Source organism: Rousettus aegyptiacus, unplaced genomic scaffold (genome assembly GCF_014176215.1).
Source record: "Rousettus aegyptiacus isolate mRouAeg1 unplaced genomic scaffold, mRouAeg1.p scaffold_m13_p_7, whole genome shotgun sequence".
NCBI classification, from domain to species: Eukaryota; Metazoa; Chordata; class Mammalia; order Chiroptera; family Pteropodidae; genus Rousettus; species Rousettus aegyptiacus.
In genome coordinates this window covers 103,847,442-103,875,353 of record NW_023416310.1, presented here as the reverse complement: position 1 = coordinate 103,875,353, position 27,912 = coordinate 103,847,442, and the positions used below count along the sequence as shown (strand labels likewise).

Genomic DNA, 27,912 nt, shown 5'->3' with positions numbered 1-27,912 from the left:
GTTGCCACAGAAAAACCGGAAGTGACTCTGCCCCTAACTAACATGGCGTTCATGTGATTTCCGTTCTTCTCTTTACAGTAATTGGCCTCGGCGGCTTCTCGCGGTTTTCCCATAGGACACCGCGTCAACAAACTCCTTTCCCACGTCCCTCCGCGGAAGGCGGGGCTTCGAAGGAGATGCTGCGTGATGATTGGTTGCCGGGTGTTGGCAACGTGGTTACGGGAGTGGGACAGCGCACGCCAAGCAATGATTGGTTGTCCAGAGACCCGCGATTAGACCGCTTGAGAGGTATCCGCGGTGAGGACAGCTATGAGTCAGGCCGCCAAGGTGACAGGGCGAGGGGTGGGTTCGATGCCGACCTGAGGGTCAGACCGCGGCCTGGCTTAGGTTGCCTGGAGTCTCTGTAGCTGGACTTAAGGCCCTTTACCGAGGATGTGGTCGTTGTCCTTGAGGATCCTGGTGACCAACCACGAAGGGTGGAGGGTTTGTGCAGGTGCAGAGGAGGGAGGAAGAAGGGAGGGAGGCATCAGTGGTTCCTAATTTTTAGTCTGCCGGCGTACTGAGTATGTTCTGTGGTGCAAGCCTACGAGTTCTGCCCGCGTTTAGTCTCCCCACCGAGTATTTGTCGAGGGATCATATTCGTCATCCTTGGGAAGTGTACGAGACACCAAAGGCAGACCTGCGCGCCAACCATCTGACGAGGTGAAAGTGCAGTCAGATAACCGGAAGGAACACAGAAGTGTAGAAAAGAAAGAAACCGAGCCCCGGCAAATTTACTTGCCAAAAGGAACACTCAGCAACACAGAGGAGAGACCCGTGAGACCCGAGTGCTCTGAATGAGCTTGGGAAGCGATGGCCGCTCCGGGGTCACATCCCTGAGGACCTGGTCTTAGATTTATTTATCGTCAAACTGATGCACAAGTCTCACGTCAAACTGTGTTCCAGGCCTGTGCACAATTCTCAGCGACCAGCCATTCCTAACCTTAAATACCATCAGTATGGCTGATTGGGACCTGTCCCTGTCGCTGACTGAAACATAGGCATGGAAAGGAGAAAACGGGCCTGCTGCAATAGAGTGAGGAAAAGCAATGCTTAGGGTTGGCAGTAATTGGATGCCACCAAGCCCGTGTAGCATGTACTACTGAACTTGGTATTCTCAGTACCTTTTAATATATGTCACAGCGCCAATAGAAACAGAATTGTAAAAGTTTGTTCATTCAGAATATTTATTGAATGTCCATAGTAGTATTAGTAATACCTAACAGGCAACATTTACCCTATATTGTGTAGATATAGTGAATACAACCATAAATAGACCTTTTCCTTCATAAAGAGGTCTAGCAGGTAGGTAGATTTTTAACAATTACTTAAGTTGTATTAACTGCTTTGAATTAAAAATAAGTGTATTTTGTGAGCATATAATGGATTTAACCTGTCTAGAGGGATGCAAAAAAAAAGTATCTCATAAAAATTATGTTGAGACCTGAAGTTTGATTAGGAATTAGCAAGGAGAAGAGAGAAAAAGTATTCTAGAAAGAGGAAGTAACAAGCATATGGAAAGTCCTTGAAGTGGGAAGTTGCTTAGAAAACTTGAATACAAATGAAAGGATTCATTCCAGAAACACTTTTATCAAGGCCTACCATGTATAGAAAACACTTATACTAAGTGTGGAGGATACAAAGGTGACCAAGAAGCCTTTGAGGAAATAAGGGACAACAGCAAGTAAGCATTTAATGTAATAGATATCCAAAGCTGTGGATGTACTAAGGAAGGGTGTATAACCCCCGACTTTGAAACAATAGGTAAGTAATGACTACAGGGAAACTAGTACAGAAATTATGCTATACACCTTTACAATTAGTTCATTATTCAAAAAAAAAAAAATGAGGCAAATGCTAAGTAACTTATCCAAGCTTACAATAAGTGGCAATATCAGATTGAAACTGATCTGACTACAGAATACATTTTCTATAGACACTCCCTAAATTGCCCAATCAATGTAAGTGAAGAAGAAAAGACAATCTGTGACATAGCTTTCAGATAGTTAATAAAAATTATTAACTCTAAGGTCATATTAGCTCTAATAGTGCAAAGACAGTAATGATGACTTCATCCTGATTACATCTATAAAGATCCTATTTTCAAAATAAGATCACATTTACAGGTACTGGGGATTAGAACTTCCACATGTCTTAACACAATTTAAGCCATAACAGTATGTATAGACCACATTCTATTTACCCAAATGAGTTGATGGACATTTGGGTTGTTTCTACTTTCTGACACTTATGAATAATACTACTATGGACATTCATGTATAAGTTTTTGTGTGAATGCATGTTTTCATTTTCCTTGGGTATATGCCTACAGGTGCAATTGCTGGCTCATATGATAAGTTTATGTTTAATTCTGAGCAACTGCTTTCCAAAGCAGCTACACCGTTTTACATTCCCATCAACAATGCGTATGTTCCAATATTTCCACATCCCTGCCAACGTTTGTCATGGACTATCTTTTTGACTATAGCTATCTAACTGGAGGGCAGTAGTATCACTGCGATTTAAATTTGTATTTCCTAAGTGGCCTTAATAGCCATTTGTCTCCTTTGGAGAAATGTCTATTCAAATCCTTTGCCTATTAAAAAAATTTTTGTTTATAGTTGAATTATAAAATTTTTTATATATATATTCTACAACTAGCCCCTTATCAAACATGATTTGCAAATATTTTCTCTCATTCTGTAGGATTTTTCTCTTTTTTAATAGTGTCCTTTCTCCTTAAAATAAATTTTTTTAGTTTTTATTAAGGTGATAAAATTGTAAAGTTTAAGAAATAGCATTACACAGAAACCAGTAGGTGTCTACTTCCTTCTACATACTCCTAATTCCTGCTCCCCAGAGATAAGAGCTTTTAATCATTTTAGATATTTCTTCTGATATTTTATGTTAACATGTTTAAACTGCTATTTATTTTTTCTCTGGCGATATTGTTGAATTTTAACTGAAAGCTGAGGACTAAGCTTCCCTGTACACACTGTTTCTTTATACAAGTTTTAGTGAACCAGTTTTCATCTCTGATATTATTTAACTGTATAAAACATATTCACAGCTCATTCCTCTTAACATAAATATAGAATTACATTGCCTTTACTTTCTAGTTTTTCTTGAAATTAATAACTACCTTGTATTTATCATTGGCTAGTTTCCTACATACCCGTTTCTAAACTCTGAACAAAACCAAAGTGTACCAGTTTTATTTTTTCCCTAGTAACATCTTTTCTGGAGCAGTTGCACCTTTTCCTATAGTTTGGACTAGTTGCTTTCTCAGCTGGTTGCACAAAGGCTAACCTGTATTTGTCCTTCGCCATCATGTCTGCCTCTCTTGTGTTGGATCACTTGTCTTCCTGGTTCCCACGTTTTTTTTCTTTTGTGGTTTATCTCTTGTTGGAGCACATTCTGCTATAGCATTCCAGGTATAGTATACAGCATATAAGAGACTTAGCATTTCCGAGAATGTCTATTTGCCCTTGTAGTTAGGTGATATCTTGGCATGGTGACCTAAGCTGGATTTTTTTTTTTTCCCAAAACTTGAAGATATTGGTCAGCCTTAAAAAAGAATAAAATCTTACCATTTGCAATAGCTTGACCTAGAGGGAATTATGCTAAGTGAAATAAATTCGACAGAGAAAAACAAATACCATATGATTTCACTTACATGTAGAATCTAAAAAATAAAATAAACGAAAAGAAACGGACTCATAGATACAGAAGAAAAACTGATGGTTGCCAGATTGGGGGTGGGAGGGCTGGCTGAAAAAGGTGAAGGGATTAAGAAGTACAAATTGGCAGTTACAAATAGCCATGGGAATGTAAAGTATAGCATAGGAAATAAAGTCAATAATATTATTATAACTATGTATAGAGTCAGGTGGGTACTAGACATATCACTTTGTAAGTTATATGAATATCTAACTATTAGGCTGTACACCTGAAACTAATGTAATATTGAATGTCAACTGTAATTGAAAATTTAAAATTAATATATTTTTTAAAAACTTGATTTACTTCTCACAATAATGCTATTTAGAAGTCGGATACCATTCTGATTTTCTATCCTTTATACATGTAAACTGTTTTTGAGATTTTTCTTTTTATGAGCATTGCGTTGAACTTAAATCTTGATGTGCTGTGGTATGGGGTTTGTGTGGGCACTTGGTGGCGCCCTAGTAACTCATGTGCCTTGGCGAATTTTTCTTGATTTAGTCCTCTTTTAATTTCTATTTTTTTCTCTGTTATCTCTTGTTGGAGATTCTATTAATTTAACTGTTAGGTCACCTCGACTACACCCTTAATTTTCTTGTCTTTTCTTTCCTCAGTTTTTATCTCTCAATTTTTGTTCTACTTTCTGGGCAATTTTTCTTAACTTAAATCTTTGTTATCACCTGTTTGATAACCAAGAGCTTTGGGGAGTTTTCTGATTGCTCCTTTTTAAATTTAACTTTTTGTTGTTGTTATTATTCCATGTTTGCAATAACTTGTATTTCTGAGGAGTTTGTTGTAGTTGTTTGGTTTTTGTTTTATTTTCATTTTCTGCTCCTCATTTTTTGTTTCTGTTTTGGTGTTTGCCTTTGATGTTATAGGTTTTCCAAAATATATAAAATAATTAAAACAGTACCTAGCACACAGGATATACTCAGTAAATGTTAGAATGTTAGGTATTATTATCTAGTGAATGGACAGGAGGGAAGGAGGGAATGGTTGTAGAGTGACAAATCTTTATAATTAGTTTAGGCAAGAAATGGGGAACATCTGAACTTAGAGTTTGGGCATGTGGAGAATATACAAAAGATTAGACATCCTAAAATTTCCATATGAAGAGTAAGGTAGATTTAAAGAATAACCTAGGGATTGCTGGCTTGAGAAATTCAGTGTCTTTCATAACTGAAATTTGGAAGACAGGAGAAAGCAATATTTGGAGAATATTGAGTACCTCTTTGGACTTCATACATGTGAGGTGCTCTCAGTCTATTACTAAAGCCTCTTTACAACCTTCTACCAAAATGCCAGGGTCTTCTCTCCATTTTTTTTAAGCATAGTCTTAGAATATTCAAAAGCCTCAGTATTATACTTATCTTTTGAGAAATCACAAACTTGCTTAAATTATCTGAAACATCTTCCTTCTTTGTTTTTTAAGATGTAATAAGTTCATGAGTTTGTATATATGTGTATATGACTTTAAGAGCAGATGAAAGCCTCAATATGTTAAGAAAATAACAATACATACTAGACTGGTAAAGTTGTTTACCTTAGCAAGGGGCTTTTTAACTTTTACCCATCCTTGTATTATTTTATTTCAAAGAATTTTGTATTATTTTTGTAAGTAAAGCTAATTTTTTTTTGTTTAAAGATAACCAAGGTAAAGTTATTTTTGGCAAACTCTGGTTTTCATCAGCTATTTTGAAAATGATTTAAGAAACAACAAAAGAAATACTGTTTAATTCTTATAATGTGTAAAATGAATTTTTTTTTCTGAGATCTGAATTCTGATTTTCTTGATAGGTTTTACAGCTCTTTAAAACACTGCACAGGACTAGACAACAAGTTTTTAAAAATGATGCCAGAGCGTTAGAAGGTAAGTGTATTTTTTGCCCCTTTGGAGCAAGTCCATCCTTCAGATGATTGACATCCAAGAGATCCTGTATAATAAAGACCCATCTTAGGGAATGATCTTCACTATCTCTTCCCTAATGTTTTCTTTTATAAAGATTAGTGTATGTTATACTTCTTAGAGGAGTATATATGTAAAGAAAATTTTTGAACGATCGAGTTTTCATAAGGAAAAAAAGGATCAGAATTTCAATATGCTTTGTGTTATGTTAAAGATATTAAACTCATTTCTCTATTATATAATCAAATTTTCACACTCTAAGATTAGATACTACCATATTGTTAATACCTTGTATCATTCTAGAAGTGACAGCAGTTATGAAAGGGAATCTATCCCAAACAATTTTGATTTCAGTATTTCACTGTTTTAAGTGATTTCTGTCTTATCTGGAAGCCAGAGCTCTAATTCCTAAGTTCTGTTTTGGTAATGTTTGGTTCCAGTCCTCATGCATTTCTACACTTGCCTAGGAGGGCACCCTAGTTAGTGTCCCCACTGTCCCTAGGAATTCAAGTTTTTATAATTCACCTAAGAGAATTCTTGAGTATTAAAGAATATGCCTCGTATTGTATGTACTTTAGTCAGACTCTTCATTTAGTTCTTATAACAGCCCTGTGAGGCGGTCACTATTATAATTTGTTTCTCAGATGAGAGACTCTCAAAATGTGTAAGGATTTGCCCCCACGTTATACTTAGGAAGAGATAGAGCTGGGGTCCAGCCTAAGCAGTCTGGCTCCAAAGCCCAAACTCTTAACCACCTTATGTATTGAAATGTATGAAGTGTAGAAGGGAAGGTTTTATAGCTGTTTTCCATCCAAATAGCATATTTTTGTTTATATGTTTTTAAGTGAAATAATTATAAGAACAGCTAACACTGAATATTTACTAAGCACTTTTATATGGATTGTTCCATTAAATGCTCACAGCAGCACAATGAGACAGTTCGTGAGATTAAACTCAATTATGCTGCTGTAATGATGCCAGAGTCTCAGTGATGTATATGAGTGGAAGTTTCATCACTCACCTTGTATGTCAGCCAAAGCACTCAAGGTTGCTATATCTTTGTGTGTGTGTGTGTGTGTGTGTGTGTGTGTGTGTGTGTGTGTGTGGTTTAACATGCTTGTATGTATTGAGTTTTGCTATCTTAAAAATAGCATTTTAATTTAAATCTTTAGATTTATAGAAACAAAGCATCACACTGGACTTAATAGAATCTAATAGCTATAGGTATACAAATGAAATCGGAAGTGAAAAGCAGGAAACAAAAGTTTTAGAGAACTAAAAGTTTATATTTGGTTTAATTTCAAATTTGCCAGCCTATCAAAAGCTCTCCAAGAGACTTCTTTAATAAGTTTCTTATTTTTATACTTTGTTTTACATAGGGCAAAACAATTTCCTCTACTAGTGAAGTAGTCATTCATAATGCATAACATGTAAATTATCGGGACAGAATTGTAAATTAGAAAAGCAAATAACTGTATATATATTTTTCTTTCTGTAGCAGCCAGAATAAAGATAAATGAAGAATTCAAAAGTAATAAAAGTGAAGCTTCTCCTAAGAAAATAGAAGAGGTACAGTAAATGAGTTTTTCAATTACAATAAAACTCTTTAAATTTTCTTAGCAACTGGAGGAAATGATAAAAATAGACGGGTTATGTGAAATAAAAACCCTGATAGTCAAAGCCATCATGACTATAGATAACCTTCACTTGTTTGGTATGGTGCACCTCCTCTGGGTCCTTTGTCTGCATCCCTAAGACAGCAAGTTAGTTCCCTGATGAAAAGAACATGAATGTAGCCATGGTCAAAGCAGGAGCTGCCGAACCAACTCAGGCTCCCTCAGAAATGCCGTCTTCAGTCAAGGCAAGCGACCGAAACTCAAGAAGATGAGTGTTGTAGTAGTGCAGAACAGCAGAGGGAACTTCTACTCATTTAGCCTCACTAGATTTATTTATTTATTTATTTATTTATTTATTTATTCATTCATTCATTCATTCATTCATTCATAATTCCTATCTTGCAGTGGAAGTTGACCAGCCACAACTTATGAACTATTCTTGATTTGACTTTTATATTTGCATTTTAGTCCTTTGCTCTAATTGAAGACAGTCTGCTGACACTAGAATGTGTTCGTTGAAAAATTGCGCAGTGATTTGGTTCCTGTATAAAATCATGATGCATGTATGCATTGTCCCAGCCTTAAGTGTTCCTGTATCTAACCCTGTGTAAGTGTAGGGAAGGGACCTATAGGAAGAAAATGAAAAATAGAAAATTAATTACAAGAGTAGTTGGTAGTTGGTAATTGGTTTGATAAAAAGAAAGGTGCAAGTTAGACAAATTCTTCTATTTTTAATGGAATTTCCACGTTAAAAATTTTTTTTGAGAAGAATGCATTTATATTTAGAAAAATACTATCTTTGAAATAGTAAATATCTGTAATGATCAAGCTAATGAGACAAAATGAGAGAGCCTAAGTAATTCTATACCTATAATATAAAAATAAAAGAGATTTCACTTAAGCATATGATAGGGCTATGTAATACAGGGACCATATAATTTTTTTTATGCAGAAGTTACGATGACATTATAATCATGTCATGAGTTGAATAGAAGTAAACGGTATATACAGCAGTGTGTACAGTTTGCTATTCAGTAGAATGATTAATAACAATTTGGTAATTATTTTTAAATTCTGAAATCATGATTTAAAATTTTTTTAATTATTGTCTGTTTGTATACCCTAAACCGGGAAAATGAACTATTATCTCTCAAATTCATTTCACTTTTAGAGCACTAATTTAACATTAAACAACCTAGAAATTAGATATTTGTTTTATAGTATATGTTATGTATCTTCAACTTTCTGTAACTCTTTATATAAAATATTTAGTAGCTTTTAGATAATTACATTGTCATGTATTGGAAGGTTCATTAGTCTTGGCACCAAAAGGAAACTTATGCATCCTTTAGACCAACAGATCTCAATTTTTTTGGTTTTAACAGACCCCTTTACCTTCTCATCCTCCTATCATCTCTTGGTTCAGGCCACCATCATCTCTCCCTGGATTGTTATAGCAGCCTCTTAGTGGACTCTCTGCTCTTGCCCTAACTTCTTATAGCCTATTCTCAATACTTTAAAGACAGAGGAAGCCTTTTGGCGGGGGGGCGGCGGGGGGGGGGGCGGGGAACGACTCATATTTTATTACTCCCCCTATGAGTTCTCATCCTATTCAAAGCAAAATTTAAAGTCCCTACCTACTATGATCTGTAAGATCATCATTTGACCCTTGTTAATCTCTTGCCCCAACTTACCACGTCCTTCTCACTCTTTCAATCTTAGTGCCTTCTATGAGGGTGCTTGAATCTACCAAGAACTTTCCTGTCCTAGGGCATTTATGCTGTTGCTTATTCCTAGGATATTCTTCTCTCTCAAGTCTACATTTAGTAGACCAATAGATTTTAATCTGTCTTTCCCTTTGAATGGATGTTTTACCCATGCATGATTTTATAACACTGTGCACTGATGGTTTGGAAAATACAGGTTCACCAAGTAATGTATATTTTCCAAATGTTGACATAGTTTAATATGTAATATTTTAAATTACACTTGTTAATATCAATACCCATCTCATCGGAAAAATCTTTAAGTGTTGGGAAGCCATCAAGGTCATGGTGGCAGATATGTTCTCCAGAATTCTTATTTTTTGCTTGAAAGCTTTAACTTTATCACTGTCAGCAAAAGCTGTCAGTTTTCTTGAAGTGACCAACTTCACTCATTTTCAAGTAAAAGTCTGCTAAACACCCAAATCTGAATAATCATATTTTGTCTTTCAGTGGTTCATTCAAGTAAAAATGATATTTCATAGAAAAAAAACATGCTCACAACTCAAACAGTGCATAAGGCTCTAGTATTATGAAAATAATTTTGACTCCATTGGTCTCTGGAAAGGATCTTAAGCTCTCTCACTGTTCTAGTCCAGTTACTACATTTTGCATAAAATAAGATGTGAAACTCAGAGTAGACTATTAACCCAAGGCCATACACTTAATGACAGAGCCAGAGTCAGAATCCTAGTATTTTTCTCTTAATTCAATACTCTTTCTAGTGTCCAGAACATCCAGTTCTATGAAAGAAAGATTCAACCTCCCCAAACTGTGCATTTAAAACACATTGTAAAGTATATATACAACAAAAAGGAATCTAAATCTGTTTTGGTACAAAATATGGAATGATTAGATAAAAGTTAAAAGTATATCCATGTCTGAGCTTTTCATACACGTGGAATGGTTACAAAAAGTTAAAGGCAGTGTTACCTGAAAAATTGTCGTAAACCTATAGTTTTCAGAAACAGTACATTCATATGGACCATTGAAAAAACACCTTAAGAATTTATTCTTTGTTTTGTTTTCTTAACAGCTATTAAAAATAGGTTCCGATGTTGAATTATTACTCAGAACATCTGTTATACAAGGTATTCACACAGACCACAATACACTGAGTAAGTAAAATTAAAGAAAAATATTTTCTATTTGCAGTGTTTTAAAATATTGAACCATTACAGTGATTTAATGCTCATTAGTAAAACAGCTTGATTTTGCCAGATAGTGTTCTATCTGTTGTCTGCATTTGTAAGGCTATCATTTAAAAATGCTGAATTACAAAACTTTGTTTTACCAGATTTTTTCTTCTTTTTTTAAATTTATTTTTTCTTTTTAATCATAACCGCTGGTCATATTATGAAACTACAGTTACAAAGATAGTAGTATGACTTTTTTATCACGTTTATTTGGGTTCTTAATATTTCTGGTATCATTTATCACCTATCTTGACTAAGTCTGTTTCTTTACCTCTTATTCTATGATTAGAGTTATTTTAATTCAGAAGAATTAGAATTATAGGAAGTGGAAATATAGTAGAGAATCCTTTATTATACCTCCCGACTCCAGTGGGGCTTCAGCAGAATCTCATTTCACATTATGTTTTGTTTTTATTCCCTAAAGTTTCTTTGAGGACAACAACAAATTATGACATTCAAATTTTTAAAGGCTCTTTTTGTTTTCCTTTAAACTACTGAAGTATAACATACAAACATAAAAGTGTCCAGTTTTCACAGTGAAATATTTATGTAACCAAAATCCAGATTAAGTTATATAATATTACCAGCGTCCCAAAAGCCCCCTCATGCCCTTATGTCCCTCCCATGCACCCCATCCCCACAAGCGTAACCACTTTCCTGACTTCTAACACTATTGATTTTTAATTTAATGAAGTATTTGTACTTCATATAAATGGAAACACAGAGGATTACTATTTTGTCTGGCTTCTTTCTGTTAGCATTATATTTTTGAAATTCATTTGTATTGTGTTGTATACCAACATTTCTATGAGTGTATGTGTATATCTAGCAGTGAAATTTTCGGGTTATCAGGGCTTATGTGTTTATTCAGCTTTAGTAAATATTGCTAACCAGTTTTCTAAAGTGGCTAGTTAGACTAACTTACACTTCTAACAGCAGTGTCTAAGAACTCCAGTTGCTTTATATCCTCAGTAACACTGTGTCTCTTTAATTTTAGTCTTTCTGGTGGTTGTGTAATGACATCAGATTATGATTCTAATTTGCATTTCTCTGGTAACTAATGAAGTATTAACACTTTTTCAGTTCTTTAATGGCCATTTCTTTTATGAAGTGGCTGTTCAAGTCTTTTGCCCATTTTTCTAAGCAATTATTTGCTTTTTTATTATTGACTTGAAGGAATTCTTTCTATGTTCTGAATATAGATCCTGTGCTGGAGATATGTATTATAAGAATCTTCTATTTTGTGGCTTGCTTTTTCATTCAGTAGTGTTATCTTTTGATGAGAAGTTCTTAATTGTACTATAGTTTAGTTTGTCCATTTTTTTCCTTTATGGTTAGTTAGTAAGTCCTCTTTTAATGTCAACAATGGGTTCTGGGACTTTTAAGTGAAACAATGTATAAGGCAACCACTTTTACCAGAAGCTAATTGATGTAAGCAAGAGTTAAGTTCCTAGGGTATCTCATCAATGTTTCAACAAAACAAGGTTGAACAAAATGGCACTATTTGAGGACCAGCTGTGCTTTTGAGTCCTGTTTAAGAAATCTTAAAGCAAAATCATAAAGAAATTCTCCTATGCTTTCTTCCAAAATCTTTATTGTCTGGTCTTTTCCATTTGGTTATTTTTATTAACTAGAGTTGATTTTTGTATGTTGTGTGAAATGGGATCAAGATTTACTTTTTACCTGTGAGTTTTCAATTAATCCAGCATTTATTGAAAAGACCACTTTTTCCCTACTACGCTGCAGGATCACCTTTGTCATAATATCAAGTAACAATATATGAGTGCATCTGTTTCAGAATTTTGTAATCTCTTCAGTTAGTTTTTCTGTCCTTGCATCACATGCCATAATGCCTTGATTACTACAGTCTTATAATAAATCTTGATATCTAGTACTATAAGTCTTATAGAGCTTTTAACGTTATTTTTAGCTCATGAGGATTTATTAGAAATTATTAGATCTGAGTTATATTTATAAGGGCAGTAAACATAGTTATAGTGATTAGCTTTAATGTTAATAATGATCTTTAGAGCTGTGCCAATGTTTTAGACAGGTAACCACAGGTAAATATTTTTATTATATGAATAAAAATTTAGATTATTTCAAATAACTAAAATTGATATCTATATTTCAAATGTCTGGTTTTAGATATGACAGTATTGGTTTAATTTTTTTTTTTTATCTTTTGGATTTCTGTGTGATTTAATTTTCCCACAGAATTGAAAAATTTGACTCTTTCATTATTAGTACATAATGCTATAGTGCCTTAAAAATGGCCTTATTCTTTCTATTAAGATATAAATGGCTCTGTTTTTCCTCCTTTATGTCTGTACGTCCATGATATAACAAATTTGATACTTTAATTTCCGTTTTTAAAAGTTACTTTAAGCATAATTCCTGCACGTACTTTAGCAGGGTCTATACTGGCATATAGAAATGAGAGGAATTAAAATTCTGTTCTTGCCTATAAAATAAAGAGGTGTGATTGTATTTTTATAAAAAATGCCGTATAATGTCCCAACATGAAAAATAATCAGAAATGAAATTTCATCTGCAAGAGTAATCACTTTGTATGCATGAATTCTAAATCCATCTCTCTTTTTCCTTCTCTTCCAAATAATATTTACAGTGGAAATTAAATACTGACTCCCAGCAAGAACTCTTTATCCAAAATTTCTTATATTTTCCCTTAAAAATATTACGTCCCTTATTCTTGCACATAATTTCAGCATTCTTTATTAGACATACTAATTTAACCATTTGAGGGAAAACTCCTTATTAAAGTTTTTTTAAATATTGGGGAAACTTTTTCTTTCCAAATATTCTCTACTTCTCTCTCTCTCTTTTTGGTATGATCTCAGGTACATGAATTTGAATTAATCATAACTTTTGATTCATACCATTCTCATCATTGGTACAATCTAAGCTTCCTAGGTATTCTATAGAAAAATAATAACTATGACTTAGAAAAATACTGAAATGAACTCATTGTTCTGTACTTGTTTTCAGAATGTTTATCGACATTTGTCAAAACCTTCTTTCTAATGTGGACATTGGTCGGCTGGTTTTAGTGTTAGCCTTTATCAAACATATGTTCTATAGATAGTAACCACATTTATGAATAAGGTACCAGGAAAATTCAGGACTTCAGGGGGCTATATATTAATAGTACTTAGTTTTTGAATAGCATTATTCAAAAATTATATTTTTTAATATTATATTTTTTAACTTCCTCTAGCACATATGTAAGAAAAACAAAATAGGGAACATGTGTAATATATTTTTAAAAAATAAAAGCTCTGGGAAGCTGTTCTTTATTTTAGATTTGTTTCAGAACCTCTGTCCTTTGTTTTTTATATTTGTCTTTGCCTAAAACTCTCTTAAGGTTTATATTCTAAGGAAAGTCAATGTGATTCATAAAACATTTACTGAATGTCTGTTGTGCTAAGCAACAAGAATAGAGCAACAGACAAGACAGATCTGGTTCCTGTTCTTATGGAACTTAGGGTACTGTGTAGATTATAGACGAGTAAGTGTTCAATCACAGCCCTTGGGTGCCATAGAGAGGCAGAGGTATTGTTGAGGCACATAGCAGAGCTCTACAGGCAGGTCAGGAACAGGTTCTTAGAAGAAAACAATTTTGTGTTCAAGTTCTCTAATTTCAGTTTGTTTATATTTGTGTACTTGATATATTTAGAAATGTTTTTTGTAACTGCAAAGTTAAATATTTTAATGTCTTATAAATTATTTATATATGAGCTGCCTCTTAGATCGCCACACTAGATTTTTTAAAATTGAGATATAATTGACATATAACATTATATTTGTTTTAGGTCTATAAGATAATGATTTTATATGTGTGTATATGGCAAAATGATTATCACAGTAAATTTCTAGTTAACATTTATAACCACATTAAGATATTTATTTTCTTGTGATGAGAACTTTTAAGATCACTCTCTTAGCATCGTTTGAATATGCAACACAGTATTATTAACTACTGTTACCCTGCTGTACATTACAACCTCAGGGCTTATTTCTCTTATAATTGCAAGTCTATACCTTTTGACCACTCTTGCCCATTTCACCCACCCACCCTCATCCCCTGCCTCTGGCAACCACCAATCTGTTCTCTGTATCTCAATGGGTTTCGTTTCTTATTCATTGTTGTTTTTGGGGGTTTTTGTTTGTTTGTTTTTTTCAGATTTCACATATACATGAGATCATATAGTATTTGTCCTCTGTCTGACTTATTCATTTATTATAATGTCCTCAGGATCCATCTATGTTGTCACAAATGGCAGGTTTCCTTTTATGACTGAATAATTTTCCATTTATATATGTGTGTGTATGTGTGTGTAAAAAGCACATATACGCACTACATTTTCTTCATTTGTCAGTAGACACTTAGGTTCTTTCCATTTGTTGGCTGTTATAAATAAAGATGAACATAGGGGTGCAGATATCTTTTTAAGATAGTGGTTTCATTTTTTTTTTTTTTTTTGAATAAATAGAAGTGAATTGAGTGAATTGCTGAATTACATGGTAGTTCTATTTTTACATTTTTGAGGAACCTCCTTACTGTTTTCCATAGTGGTTGCACCAATTTACATTTCCACCAATGGTACATAAGGGTTTTTTTTGTCTCCACATCCTTGCTAACACTTTATTATTCCTTGTCTTTTTGATAATGTCATCCTCACAGGTGTGAGGTAATATCTTATGGTTTTGACATGTATTTTTATGATGGCTAGTTATGTTAAGCACCTTTTCATATGCCTGTGCGTCATCCGTTTGTCTTCCTTGTCTATTCAGATCCTCTGCCCATTTTTTAGTAAGATTGTTTGGTTGGGGAATTTTTTGGGTTTTTGATTGTTTGTTTGCTGTTTTGTTGTATGCATTCTTTATATATTTTGGTTATTAACCCCTATCAGATATATGATTTGCAAATATTTTTTCCCATTCTGTAGGATGCCTTTTCATTTTGTTGAAGCTTTTTAGTTTGATGTAGTTCCAGTTGCTTATTTTTGCTTTTGTTGCCCTTGCTTTTGGTGTCAAATCAAAAAAAAAACATTGCCAAGACTGGAACTTACTACCTGTATTTTCTTCTAGGAGTTTTATGTTTTCAGGTCTTAAGTTCAAGTCTTTAATATATTTTGAGTTAATTTTTGTGGTATAAGATAGTGGTCCATTTTCATTTTTCTGCCTGTTACTGTCCAGTTTCCCAATAATATATATTGAAGAGACTGTCTTTTCTCCATTGTGTATTCTTGACTCCTTTGTCATAAATTAATTGACCACATATATGTGGGTTTGTTGCTAGGCCCTCTATTCTGTTCCATTGATGTATGTGTCTGTTTTTATACCAATACCATACTGTTTTGATTGATATAGCTTTCTAGTATAGTTTGAAATGAGGAAGTATGATGTTTCCAGCTTTGTTCTTCTGTCTGCAGATTACTTTGGTTATTTGAGTCTTTTGTGGTTCCATACGAATTTTAAGATTGTTTCTTCTATTTCTGTGAAAAATGCCATTGGAATTTTGATAGAGTTTGCATTGAATCTATCGATTGCTTTGGGTAATATGACATTTTAACAGTAATAATTCTTCCAATTAATAAGCATGTAATATCTTTTCATTTATTTGTATCTTTTTCAGTTTTTTTCATCAGTTACAGTTTTCAGTGTACTGGTTAAAATTATTCCTAAGTATTTTATTCTTTTTGATGCAGCTGTAAATGGCATCATTGTCCTAATCCCTCTAGTTGGTTGTTAGTGTATAGAAACACAACTGATTTATATATATTCATTTTTTGTATCCTGCAACTTTACTGAATTTGTTTATTAGTTCTAGCAGTTTTTTTTGTTGGAGTTTTTAAGGCTTAACTATGTGATGTCATCTATAGAGGCAGTTTTACTTCTGTTCTGATTTGGATGCCTTTTTTTTCTTGCCTAATTGCTCTGTTGAGGACTTCTAGTACTGTGTTGAATAGAAGTAGTGAGAGTGGGTCTACAGCCGTGCCACCCTGAACAAGCCTGATCCCGTCTGATCTCGGAAGCTAAGCAGGGTCGGGCCTGGTTCATACTTGGATGGGAGACCACCTAGGAAGACCAGGTGCTGTAGGTGTAAAAAATAAAAAACAAGGAATAGTAAACTGACAAGAAATAAAAAACAAGGAATAGTAAACTGACAAGGTCCTTGCAATCTGTGAGGTCAACCAGGGATTGCCTTGCCTAAAAAATAAATTTAAAAAAAGAAGTAGTGAGAGTGGGCCTCTTGTCTTCTTTCTGATCTTGAAGGAAAAACTTTCTCACCATTGAATATGATGTGTTAGCTATGGGCTTGTCATACATGACTTTTATTACATCGAGGTGTGTTCCCTCTATACCCACTTTATCAAGAGTTTTTATTATGAGTGGATTTGAATTTTGTCAGATGCTTTTTCTGCATTTAGTTGATTCTGTGATTTTTAGCCTTCATTTTGTGAATGTGGTGTATCACACTGACTGATTTGTAAGTATGAATTGTCCTTGCATCCCTGGAATAAATCCTACTTGATCATGGTATATGATTTTTTTAATGTATTGTTATATTTGATTTGCTAATGTTTTGTTAAAGATTTTTATGTCTATGTTCATCAGGGATATTAGCCTGTAATTTTCTTTTTTGGTAGGGTACTTGTCTAGTTTTGGAGTGAGGGTTATGCTGGCCTTGTAAAATGAGTTTGGAAGTATTTCCTCTTCTGTTTTTATTTATTTATGTTTAATCTTGACCTAAATTTTGATTTGGGGCCATAATTGAGTTTAAGTCTTTTTATTTAAATTACTTAAATAAAGCTTAGTAGATAAAGCTTTTTAGGGGCCTATAGTATAGGAAATAAACCTGATCTTACTGTAATTCTTTATCAAGATGTGGCAACTTCAATAAACTAATGTTGTTATGGTACTTTGATATCTAATATATAGAGCAGAGTTAGGTTTTATAATCTTATAAAACAAAATTGCTGTGAAAATAGTATCCTGCATGTAAATATACCTATAATATGTTTGGCCGAATTCAAATTTTAGCAATTAAATACAGAAAAATTTAATTATAGTATGCCTTTGATTCCAAAGATTGCCTAATAAAGTAAATTGTGCGAAGGGATGGAGTAGTGAAATTTGACAGGTTTTCTGTTTATTTACCACTCTTTGAATGTCCCGGTTTTGTTTCAGGAATGAGTTCTAAATCCCCAAAATAGAATCTAGAAGATTCAGTTCCTCAGTTTCCTGTGCAGCTCAGGCATGAACATTTGACATAGGAGCACACTCACCCATATCTATAAATGAACTTGAGAAAAAAGGCTCAGCACAGAATTTGTTTTGCTGGCAAGAATAGCATCAGTAGTTGCAGAGTTATTGATCCAGAATGGCATTGGTGCAGTGGCAGGAGCAGATGTCGTAAGGAGCATCTGAAGTGTAACATCTTGTACACAATGAGAGTGAAAATGGTGGCACTTTCTTCTAGTACCCCATAGGCAGCAGCGGTTTGCATCATTAGTTCAGTGATATGTCTTTGGACAGTGTTCCTGGAAGCTTAGCTGCAAGCCTTCCTAATTCTTAAGCCCTCACAATAATTCCATGAGTTAGACCAATAACCTGCTAATATATGCCTTTTCTACCTAATTAGCCAGAGTTAGCTTCTGTTACTTGTAACTAAGGACAACAGAATTTGTTACCAGAAGTGAGGTACTAAAAATTACACAAAATACAAGGTGAATTTACATGAATCAAAGGCAGAGATTGGGGTGGTGGGTATGATGATCATGGACTGGACCATTACAGGCTTTAAGCTAAATGGCTTTTGTTAAGTAGTGGTGAAATATAAGGTCAAACGTCTCCTACCAAGTACCAGCTGAGGCTGTAGCAATAGGGGAAATAACCAGAATGTCAATGTGCGCTTTCAACAAAATTTTGAAAAAGAGGATGAATGCAGATTTAGCTAGTTGGTCTGCAAAGCAAAGATGGAAGTACTGCTTTGCTGAGCAGCACTTCTGTGTACATTCAGACATCTACTTGGTTGAGAGTCCTATAATTCAGGACTTTGCAGGTTTGAAAATGCCAGTTGCTCCTACCCACCAAAACTAAAGCCAAAATAAGAAAGGGTCTTCTAAGCTCTAACATTAAATAAGATCAGTACCCTGAGCCTTCTCATTTGCCAAACAAAGATCAGATATAGGATGCATTTACTTACTGCTTTTCATTACTTTAAATGTCTGTTAAGCTGAGGGTTGGGGGCTGGGCCATTACTGAAGGAGGAAAATATTCATGCTTAAAAACTGTGTCAAGATGTTTGCCTGTGGCTACTAATACATGGAAAAGATGGGCGGGGGGGAGCAGATTTGGAGCTTATAGTTTGAATGAATTATATTGCCAAGAAACTCCCACACCTATGAAAGCTTCAGAGCCTCAAAGGAGGGCATCTTTGCCAATATCCCCACATCCAGACAAGGAGGATCCTCCAGAAAACAAAATCAGGAGCCTCGAAGGACAGTGGACAAGGGAGGGTCTTTGAGTCTCCCAGAAAACAGGATTGGGTGTTGCCAGATTGGCTGACTAGGGAATTTATTGCATTGCCAAAAGCAAGGAGACCTTGCTCTTCCTGTTCATCAAGAGTTAGGATTTGCTGTGGAATAGCGACTGCCATGTGTTTCCCATTCCAGGTTTTTATTGCTCTATCCTGTTTATTATGGTCTAATAGGTATCTACCATGTGAGACACAGCTGGACCTAATGGAAAGGCTAGTACATCAGCCAGAGATCCTTGATTTGAATCTGGATGAGACCTTAGAGGTCAGGTGGTAAATGAATATATTGTGTACATGGGAAGAAGGATGTATATTCATGTTATATAGCTAAAAGGGTGGACTGCTTATTGCTTCTCCAGTAACCATTCTTTCTTACTAACTGAAAAATTATGTTCAGGGTGCTGTGCGCCAAGCCATAAATAAATAAATAAATAGATAGATAGATAGATAGATAGATAGATACACACGCATACATAAACATACATACATACACATACACACACATATAGTGATTTCTCAAACTTGTGACACCTTTCTGACCATTGTAAGCAGCTGTCTATCGGGTGTTGCTTCCAAAAAGGGAATTGTTTTCCTGTTAAAAAGGCGTAGGCCAAGCCAGCACTCTCCTTTCACCCTTTCCCCATCTCTCTTCCTGCCTGCTCGAGGGCAGATGTGATGGGACAGCAGCAATGAGGACAAAAAACACACGTGAAGGTTAGCAGAACAGGAAGAAAAGTGCCTGGGTTCTTAGTGGTGGTACAGATCTTCAGTAGCCTGGGACTGCGGCAACCTGTATTTCTTGATATGTAAGAAAATTAAATCTCTTATTCATTTAAAACACCATTTGTTGGACTTTTGGTTAATATATCTGTCTTTTCCCTAGATTGTAAACTTTTCTAAAGCTGAAGAAACTTGTTTTTATTGAGACAAAATTGACATATGATATTATATTAGTTTCACATGTACAATATAATGATTTGATATTTGTATATATTATGAAATGATCACCACATTAAGTAGTTATTCTCTCTCCTCATAGTTACAAATTTTTTTGTATGATAAGGACTTTTAAGATTTGTTCTCTTAGCAACTTGTAAACATGCAATGCAGTATTATGAACTATAATCACCATGATCTACTGAAGAGACTGTTATGTATACCTCTTTATCATCATTTCTTGATGTAAGATCCAGCATAAAATAGACACATACATGTTTGGTAAGTGGATTAATTTGCTGCCATTGCTAATAAGTTAAAACCTCAACTCTAATCTGGTGAAACCTCCAAAGATTTGGTAAAAGCAGGTGAGTTATAAGCAATGGTTAAATAATATTTATTTAACTGGTTTTCACTTCAATAAACCAGATTTATTGTCTTTCTTATAAGAGCATTATTTTTAGTTAGGTCAGTTATTTTTTATTAAGTATTAATTTCCATTTTTCTTCTGAGTTGAATTAGTTTAGTGATGTCTTTTAAAAATTTTTTAATAATTCAAATTTTTGGAAAAGATGCAAGAACAATGGAAGGATATGGGAATTTCATTTATCTAGATTCCACAAATAGTAACACTTTTACCACATTTGCTTTATCATCTTTCTTGTTTTTTTCCTGAACTTTCTGAGGGTAAATTGCAGACATAATGCCTCTTTCCCCTAAATGAGCATTTTTAAAAATCATGACAGCCCACTTGGGTTTAGATTTGGAGAACTACTTTAGAATTACTATTTCTCAAAAATACTCCCGTGTGTATTTCCTAAATTTACAAGGACATTATCTTATGTAACCACAGTATAATTATCAAAAGCAGGATATTAACATTGATACATTTCTGTTATTCATATGTTTTCCATTTGTCCTAACAATGTCCTTTATAGCAGCAGAAAAAAAGAATTTCCCTCTGGAAATTGAAAAAGGAATTCTCTCTGGGATCCAATTGAGTATCACACAAATGGCATTTGGTCATGTTTTTTTCCTTAGTTTTTCTTATTCTAGAGCAGTTCCTCGGTCTTCATCTTTCATGACTAGGATATTTTTGAAGAATGTAGGCAAGTTATTTCGTAGAATGTGGTGTGAACATTTTTTTTTTTTTTTGATATTGACAGTTCACCTGGATTCAGCTTTTCTGGAGGAAAAAGAAGGAGAAATCATGTATCTCCTCAAATTTTTGTACCCTAAGAGCCTTGCCTCTCAGTTGACTCTGGCAAGACATCTAAACTAGGAATCAACATTTATTGTTTTGTTGTTTAACTTTGTTTCTCAATGGGCCACTATTGGCATTTTGAACAAGATAGTTCTTCACTGCATCAGACTGCCCCACGCATCCCTGGCTCCTGCCCACTAAATTCCAGTAACATTCTTTAGTTGGTGTGACCAGCCAAAACACCCCCAGTAGGGAGCTACTATTCTGTAAAATTTGGAATCTTTAAATTAGGAAAGCAGTCTTACTTTTGATATAGTTGCTAATATAAAAACATTTTCCAGTTGATGGTTTTAATTATCAGTAATTTATAATCAGATGGCTAATAATGTGCTTTAGCTGAATTCTGTCCAGTTATTTAACTAGTTATATTTAATAAACAAATGGCAAAGGGTTAAGTTGGTCATATATGTTTTTATATATGAAATAAGAATCCTACCGTCTCCACATAAAATCAGGGACTCTGCCTCAGGAGTTAACTAAAATAAAATATCCCAGGAAGATTTACCTTAAAACTTCATACTTTACTGTTAGAAATTTTAGGGGGAAATGAATGTATTTATATTTAATTTTAATTTTAATGGTATTAATTATTCTTTATATTTTTCTTTCAGAATTGGTTCCTAGGAAAGACCTTCTTATAGAAAATGTGCCATATTGTGATACGCCAACTCAGAAGCAGTGAATTTTCTAAGAAAAAATTGAGTCTTTCTAATTTTTAATTTTAAAATATATAACTGGCAAAAATCCCGGATATGCAGATATTTCTCTCTGAACTGGCATATTAAAAATGAGTGAATTAAAACATAGTTGTATAATTAAATTTCATGTTAAAAGGACATTTCTGAAAACTGCAGACCATAATTAAGTATTTATAAAGAACATTAAATATTTCATTTTCATGGAAAATCAAACTTTATAAAGTGAAAGAAATGATTAGAGAGGTATATCATATTCACTTTTCTTTGACCTTGATAAGTATTTTGGTCTTATCATAACTATTTGAGAATGCAATATTTCGACAAGTTGGTGGGTTTTCCTCCCATGTGAAATGAAACTATTACATTAAAATTATTAGATTAAATTGATGTTTAGTCTCAAAAACCTCAAATTGGTCAAAATGTCACAGTGTGTGCTAGCTCTCCACAGAGGGTGGTCTTTGTTTCCTAAAACACTGAAATTATTTCTGTAGCTAACAAATAATAATACAGTTTCTTTTTAGAGATAGAAAGTATCTCTGTATTTCTATAAAGACATTTTTAAATCAGTCTTCTGAAGATAGATGAATAAAATATCAAAATTAGCTAGGATCATGTGGAATAAAGAAATCCTAATTATTTTTTAAAAAGTGTCCCTTAATAAAACTATATATTGTAGTCTTAGTAGAATTAGCTGTACTTAGACCACAGCTAGACTTTATTGTAAAAAAGTACAATAAATAGCTGCATCATCTCCATTTTAATGAATAAAATTTAAATGGCCTTTCTTCTTCCACATGTCCCATCCCTGACGAGACTGGCAGTATTATATGGCAGCTTGGCATTCTGCCATCTGATGGTAGGAACTATAAAATTGTATTTAATAGTCTTCTTGTTTCTCTTTTATCTGTGTGCCTTTACCATTCTATTTTTCTCAGTAAACAGTGTGTTTTCACCTATCCACTGATCAGTTCTACTATTCAATAACACAGAGTTTTTAATTTTTACAAGATTCTCAATGCAATCTCTTTGTTCATTGGCAAAATATATTGGTATATCTATACTAGATCTACAATTTCATACTTAAAAATAATTTAATTTTAGGATATCAACACATTATCAAAATTATTTAGATGTAGTATACTTAACATTAAACCAGAGACTACCTTTAATGCCTCCTAATACTCTTGAGATAATTAGTTAATAGTCTGTGAAATGGATTATATATATCAAAAGATTTGCTATATAATTTTTCACTTCCCATGTATATTTCTTATTATGTATATGGAAATTATACTTACAAAAAATTAAACATATGTATACACATATATGTGTGTGTGTGTAGATATACTTGTTTACTAATCCTGTGTTGATTATCTGTAATGAAAATGTCTTCTTCCAATATATGACTTGTCTTTTAACTTGATGATAAACCTGTAGTATCGGAGTTTATTTTAGTGTATTTATTTTTTTAAATCTTTTTCTTTAATAATTTTGCTTTTGTACCTTTTTAAGAAATTATTTTCTAAAGTCATAAAGAGTTCCTCTGAACATTGAAGTTTTGTTTTTTGTGTTTGGGCCTTTACACCATCCAGAATTTATTTTTGTTTATGATGTAAGGGAGGGATATAATTTTATCTTTCTTTTTTTTATGGGAAAACAGTTGGCCTCAGCATCACTTATTGAACAGCTCATCCTTTTTCTAATTATAGATAAAGTGATTTTGATCATATCCTAAGTTACTATACAGTTGACCCTTGAACAGCATAGGTTCTAACTCTGAAGGTCACTTATACATGATTTTTTCAATAAGTACCTGCACTGTTTTTGATCCACAGTTAGATGTCTGTGGAGGTGGAAGCCTGGCTGTTTGCATTCATCTATGCCATTTTATATAGGAGACTTGAGCATCCCCAGATTCTCTTATCTGCAGGAGACGTCCTAGAACCAATACCCTGCAGATTCTGGGGGGGCAACTTAAGTTTGGGGAGAGTCAGAAATTCTACACTGATTTTCGACTGTGTGGGGGGTTGGCACCCCAACCCCTGTGTTGGTTAGGGGTTAACTGTATATTGGAATCAGTCTAACCCTCTTAGCTATTCAAGGACTTTGCTCCTACAGTTGTCCCTCTTCTCTGCCAAATGTTTTTCCCCTCTCGCCATTAGCTTGTTTTCAATAGCATTTAGCATTCCAAAATATTTCCCATCTTTAAAAAAAAAAAAAACTTTCTTGAAACCCCTCCTACCCTTGAGCTTCAGTACCATTTCTCTGCTCATCTTTGTTCTAGGAGATTTCTGTCCTTAGTTCCTCCACTTCTCTCCCCATTCTTTCATGTAGACACTAGTCCAGATTTAATCCAAACCACTTAACTGAAACCTTTTTGTCCCAGTTACTAGTGACCTCCACTTGGTGAATATAGAGGTCAGTTCTTGTCCTCGCAGTAGAAGTTGGCATGATTGATCATTTCCCTCTTTTACAGATGGATACAGCCATGAAACAAAGTAGCAAAAATGTCTGCCTCATCTTCTGTTTGTCATTTTAGATCCACTCTCAGTCCATCTTGACCCTGCTCTCAGCCTTCTCTGGAAAGAGTGAACCAGCTCAAGTGCCTCCTGTACCTTCTGACTTTTGGTTGGTTTAGCCAATGGGGGACTCTGGCCGGAGAGCAAAAGGAGGGAGGAGAGTGAAGGCAGGTATTTATACCCTGGCTCTAAACCTGAAACGTTACCTCAGGCTGGCAGTGTCCCTCAAAGTTTCTCTCAAAGCACCCTCTGTACAGTTCTTTCTTTCCAGTTTGGGATGGCATCAACTCCTTTGCTACCATCCACCGAGTTCCCTTACACCTACAGTTTAGTAAATAGTCCCTTTGTAAATAAATCTTCCTCAAACTACCATATCTTAAGTGCATCATCTATTTCCTGTTGGGACTGTCACTAATTCACTGCCCGGGGGGAACTTACTCTCTAGAGGTGAGAGACAGACAATACACATGATTAAAAAGTAAATTAGAAGGTGATGAGTAATATGGAGAAAGATGAGGCTAGAAGGGTAGATAGGGAAGCTAGGAAAAACAGGGTGTTGCAATTTTAAATACCGTGATAAGGGAAAGTCTCACTAAGAAAGCGATAGTTGGGCAAAGACAAGCATGTAAGGGGTCTAGCCATGCAGATACCTAAATGAAGAGCTTTTCAAGTAGAACAAACTGTAGTACAGTGTTCCTGAGACAGGCTCATCCCTGCTGTGTTTGAGGAGAGCCAAGTGACAGGAGCAAAGTGATTTAGGGGGAGAGTAGTATGAGATAAAGTCATAGAAATAATATGGTAGAGGAAGTTGGGGAGTGGATGCCAGGTTAGGTAGGCTATTACAAAGACTGTGCATTTTACTCTTAATAATATACAGAGCTATTAAATGATTTCGAGAAGAGGAGTTATATGATCTGATTTTAGGTTTTAAAGAGACCACTATGGCTATTGTGCTGAGAATAGACTATGAGGAAAAGGGTGCAGGGGTGCAGGGATACCAATTACAAGTCTCTTGCATTATTTTAGGTAAGGAATGATAGTGGCTTAGACCAGAATGACAGCAGTGACGGTGGTGAGAAGTGGCAAGATTCCGGATATATTTTGATACAGAGCATGAGTTTCCTGATGGGATAAATGTAAGATGAGACAAAAAAGAAAGGAGTCAGGGATGGTTTCCAAGGGTTTTGGCCTGAGCAAATGGAAGGATATTGTTGTCATCAATTGTGATGGTGAAACTAGACTAGGTTTATGAAAAAACTGAGGAGTTTAGTTTTGGGCATGTGTAGAAAAGGCCTGTTAGGTATCCAAGGGGAGATGTTAATAAGACATTGGATATATAGCATCTGTAGTTCAGAAGGTGGTCTGAGCTGGAGATATACATTTGGGAGCCATTAATATGTATAAAGTACTTAAAATTATGACATTCAATGAAATCAAGAAACTAGCTATATATAAAGAAAAAAATAATTGAGTCCTGGGGCACACTGGTATTAAGAGATTGAGGAGAAGGAAAAACAAGCACAAAGACAGAGAAATTTCTTGTAAAGTAGGATGAAAATAAGGAAAATGTAGAGCAGAAGTTAGCAAACTATAGCTCACAGGGACCAAATCTGACCCACTACCTTTTTCTATAGATAAATGTTTATTGGAACAGTACCACACTTGATTCATTTACATATTGTCCATGGCTGCTTTCATGCTACAATGGCTGATTTGAGCAATTGAAACAGAAACTAATTCACACAGCCTGAAATTGCTATGTGGCTCTCTTACAGAAAAGGTTTGTTGACCCCTCGTGTATAGAGTCCTGCAAGCCAAGTCAAAAAAGTGTTTCATTGAAGAGAGTGTGATTGCATTATAATTGCAGTTAAAATTCCAGTAGAATTTAGCCAAATGGAGGTGACTTTGGTGATTTCGGCAAGAGTTTCAGTGACAATTGGGGAAACATATGCTCATGTTGATGCTTCCCAAAATGATCTCTAAATTCATTGTAATCGCAGTTAAAATTACAGTAGGATTTTTTCTGAAGAACTAGTAAAACTCAAAAATATATGAGGAATAATAAAGGTTCATAAGTAGCTATATCAACTATGACAAAAGACAGTAAAATCGATTATCCAGTGCTCCCCCAAAAATGAAACTCTGATTCACACTTCATACTATATTCGAAAATTAACTCAGTATTGATCATAGACCTAGATGTAAAACCTAAAGCTATAAAACTTATTGAAGTAACAGGAGAAAATCTTTGTGACTTTGGATTAGGCAAATATTTCCTAGATACAGCACCAAAAGTATAATGTATAAAAGAAAAATGTAGTAAACTTGGCTTTATCAAAATTAAAAACCTTTGTTCTGCAAAAGGTAACTGTTAAGGGAATGAAATGACAAGCTACAGACTGGTAGAAAATATTTAAAATCAAAACTGATAAAGGACTTTTACCCAAACTATATAAAGAACTTTTGGTAATAAGACAACCCAATTTTTAAAATAGGTAAATATTTGAATACTTTGTCAAGAAAGATGTATACAAGTGGAAAATAAGCACACGAAAATATGCTCAACATCATTCCTCACTAGAACTTAAAATTACAATGAGATGCTACTACATGCCTATTAGAATAGCTAATTTAGAAGGATTCACTATACCAAGTATCAGCAAAGATATGACGAAGCTGAATCTCTCATACACTGCTGGTAAAAATATAAAATGGCATAACAGCTTTGGAAAACTGTTTAGCAATTTCTTAAAAAATTAAACATATACTTCCTATAAAATCCAGACTTGCCACTCCTAGGTATCTACATAAGAGAAATGAAAGCATTTATTCATACAGACATTTATATTGCAAAGCAAAGGAAATCAGCAAAATGAAAAGACAGCCTACCGAATGGAAAGCAATATTTACAAATCATGTATCTAATAAAGGGTTAATAACCAAAACGTGCACACTCATACAGCTCAATGGAATAAAAACACAATCCACTAAACATGGGCAGAGGATCTGAATATACGTTTCCAAAGAAGACATGCAGATGGCCAACGGACATGTGAAAAGATGCTCAACATCAGGGAAATGCAAATCAAAACCACAATGAGATATCACCTCACACCTGTCAGGATGGCTATTATCAAAAAGATAAGAAATAACCCAGTATTGGCAAGAATGTGGAGAAAAGGGAACCTTGTACACTGGCAGTGGGATTGTAAATTGGTACAGCCACTATGGAAAACAATATGAAGGCTCCTCAAAAAATTACAAATAGAACTACCATGTGATCCAGCAATTTTACTTCAGGGTATTTATCTGAAGGAAATGAGAACACTACTTGAAAAACACATGTACCCCTATTCACTGCAGTGTTATCTACAATAGCCAAGACATGGAAGCAACCTAAATGTCTGTCAATGGATAAATCTATAAAGAAAATGTAATATATATGTATATACACACACACGCATGAGTTATTTATCTATACATACACACACGATGGAACGATACTCAGCCATAAAAAGGAAATCTTGCTATTTGCAACAACATGGATGGACCTTGAGGGCATTATACCCTCAAGCGAAATAAGTAAGACAGAGAGAGACGAATACCATATGATCTCACTTATATATGGAATCTAAAAAGAAACAAAAAACCACTCATAGTACACCCAAGTTCAGGGACATATCACC

The 27,912-nt window shown here is 34.4% G+C and overlaps 1 protein-coding gene and 1 pseudogene across 3 annotated transcripts; both read left to right on the top strand.

The window, feature by feature from the left end:
- Positions 1–103: 103 nt before the first annotated feature.
- On the top strand, positions 104–27,315 carry LYRM7 (LYR motif containing 7). 3 transcript variants are annotated; one of them, XR_004952087.1, is made up of 6 exons: positions 104–327; positions 5,560–5,632; positions 7,167–7,237; positions 10,084–10,165; positions 18,984–19,074; positions 21,621–21,690. XR_004952087.1 is itself a non-coding variant. In XM_016118366.2 (5 exons), exons 1-5 carry the CDS (start codon positions 310–312, stop codon positions 24,297–24,299), a joined length of 297 nt encoding a protein of 98 aa, XP_015973852.1. In that variant the 5' UTR covers positions 104–309; the 3' UTR covers positions 24,300–27,315. The 3 variants fall into 3 exon arrangements, 2 of the variants coding, with proteins under 2 accessions (XP_015973852.1, XP_015973851.1); XM_016118366.2 differs by lacking the exons at positions 18,984–19,074; positions 21,621–21,690 and adding an exon at positions 24,247–27,315; XM_016118365.2 differs by lacking the exon at positions 18,984–19,074 and having other exon boundaries at positions 120–327; positions 21,621–23,130.
- LOC118605826 lies at positions 16,252–16,370 on the top strand (annotated as a pseudogene).
- Positions 27,316–27,912: the final 597 nt, after the last annotated feature.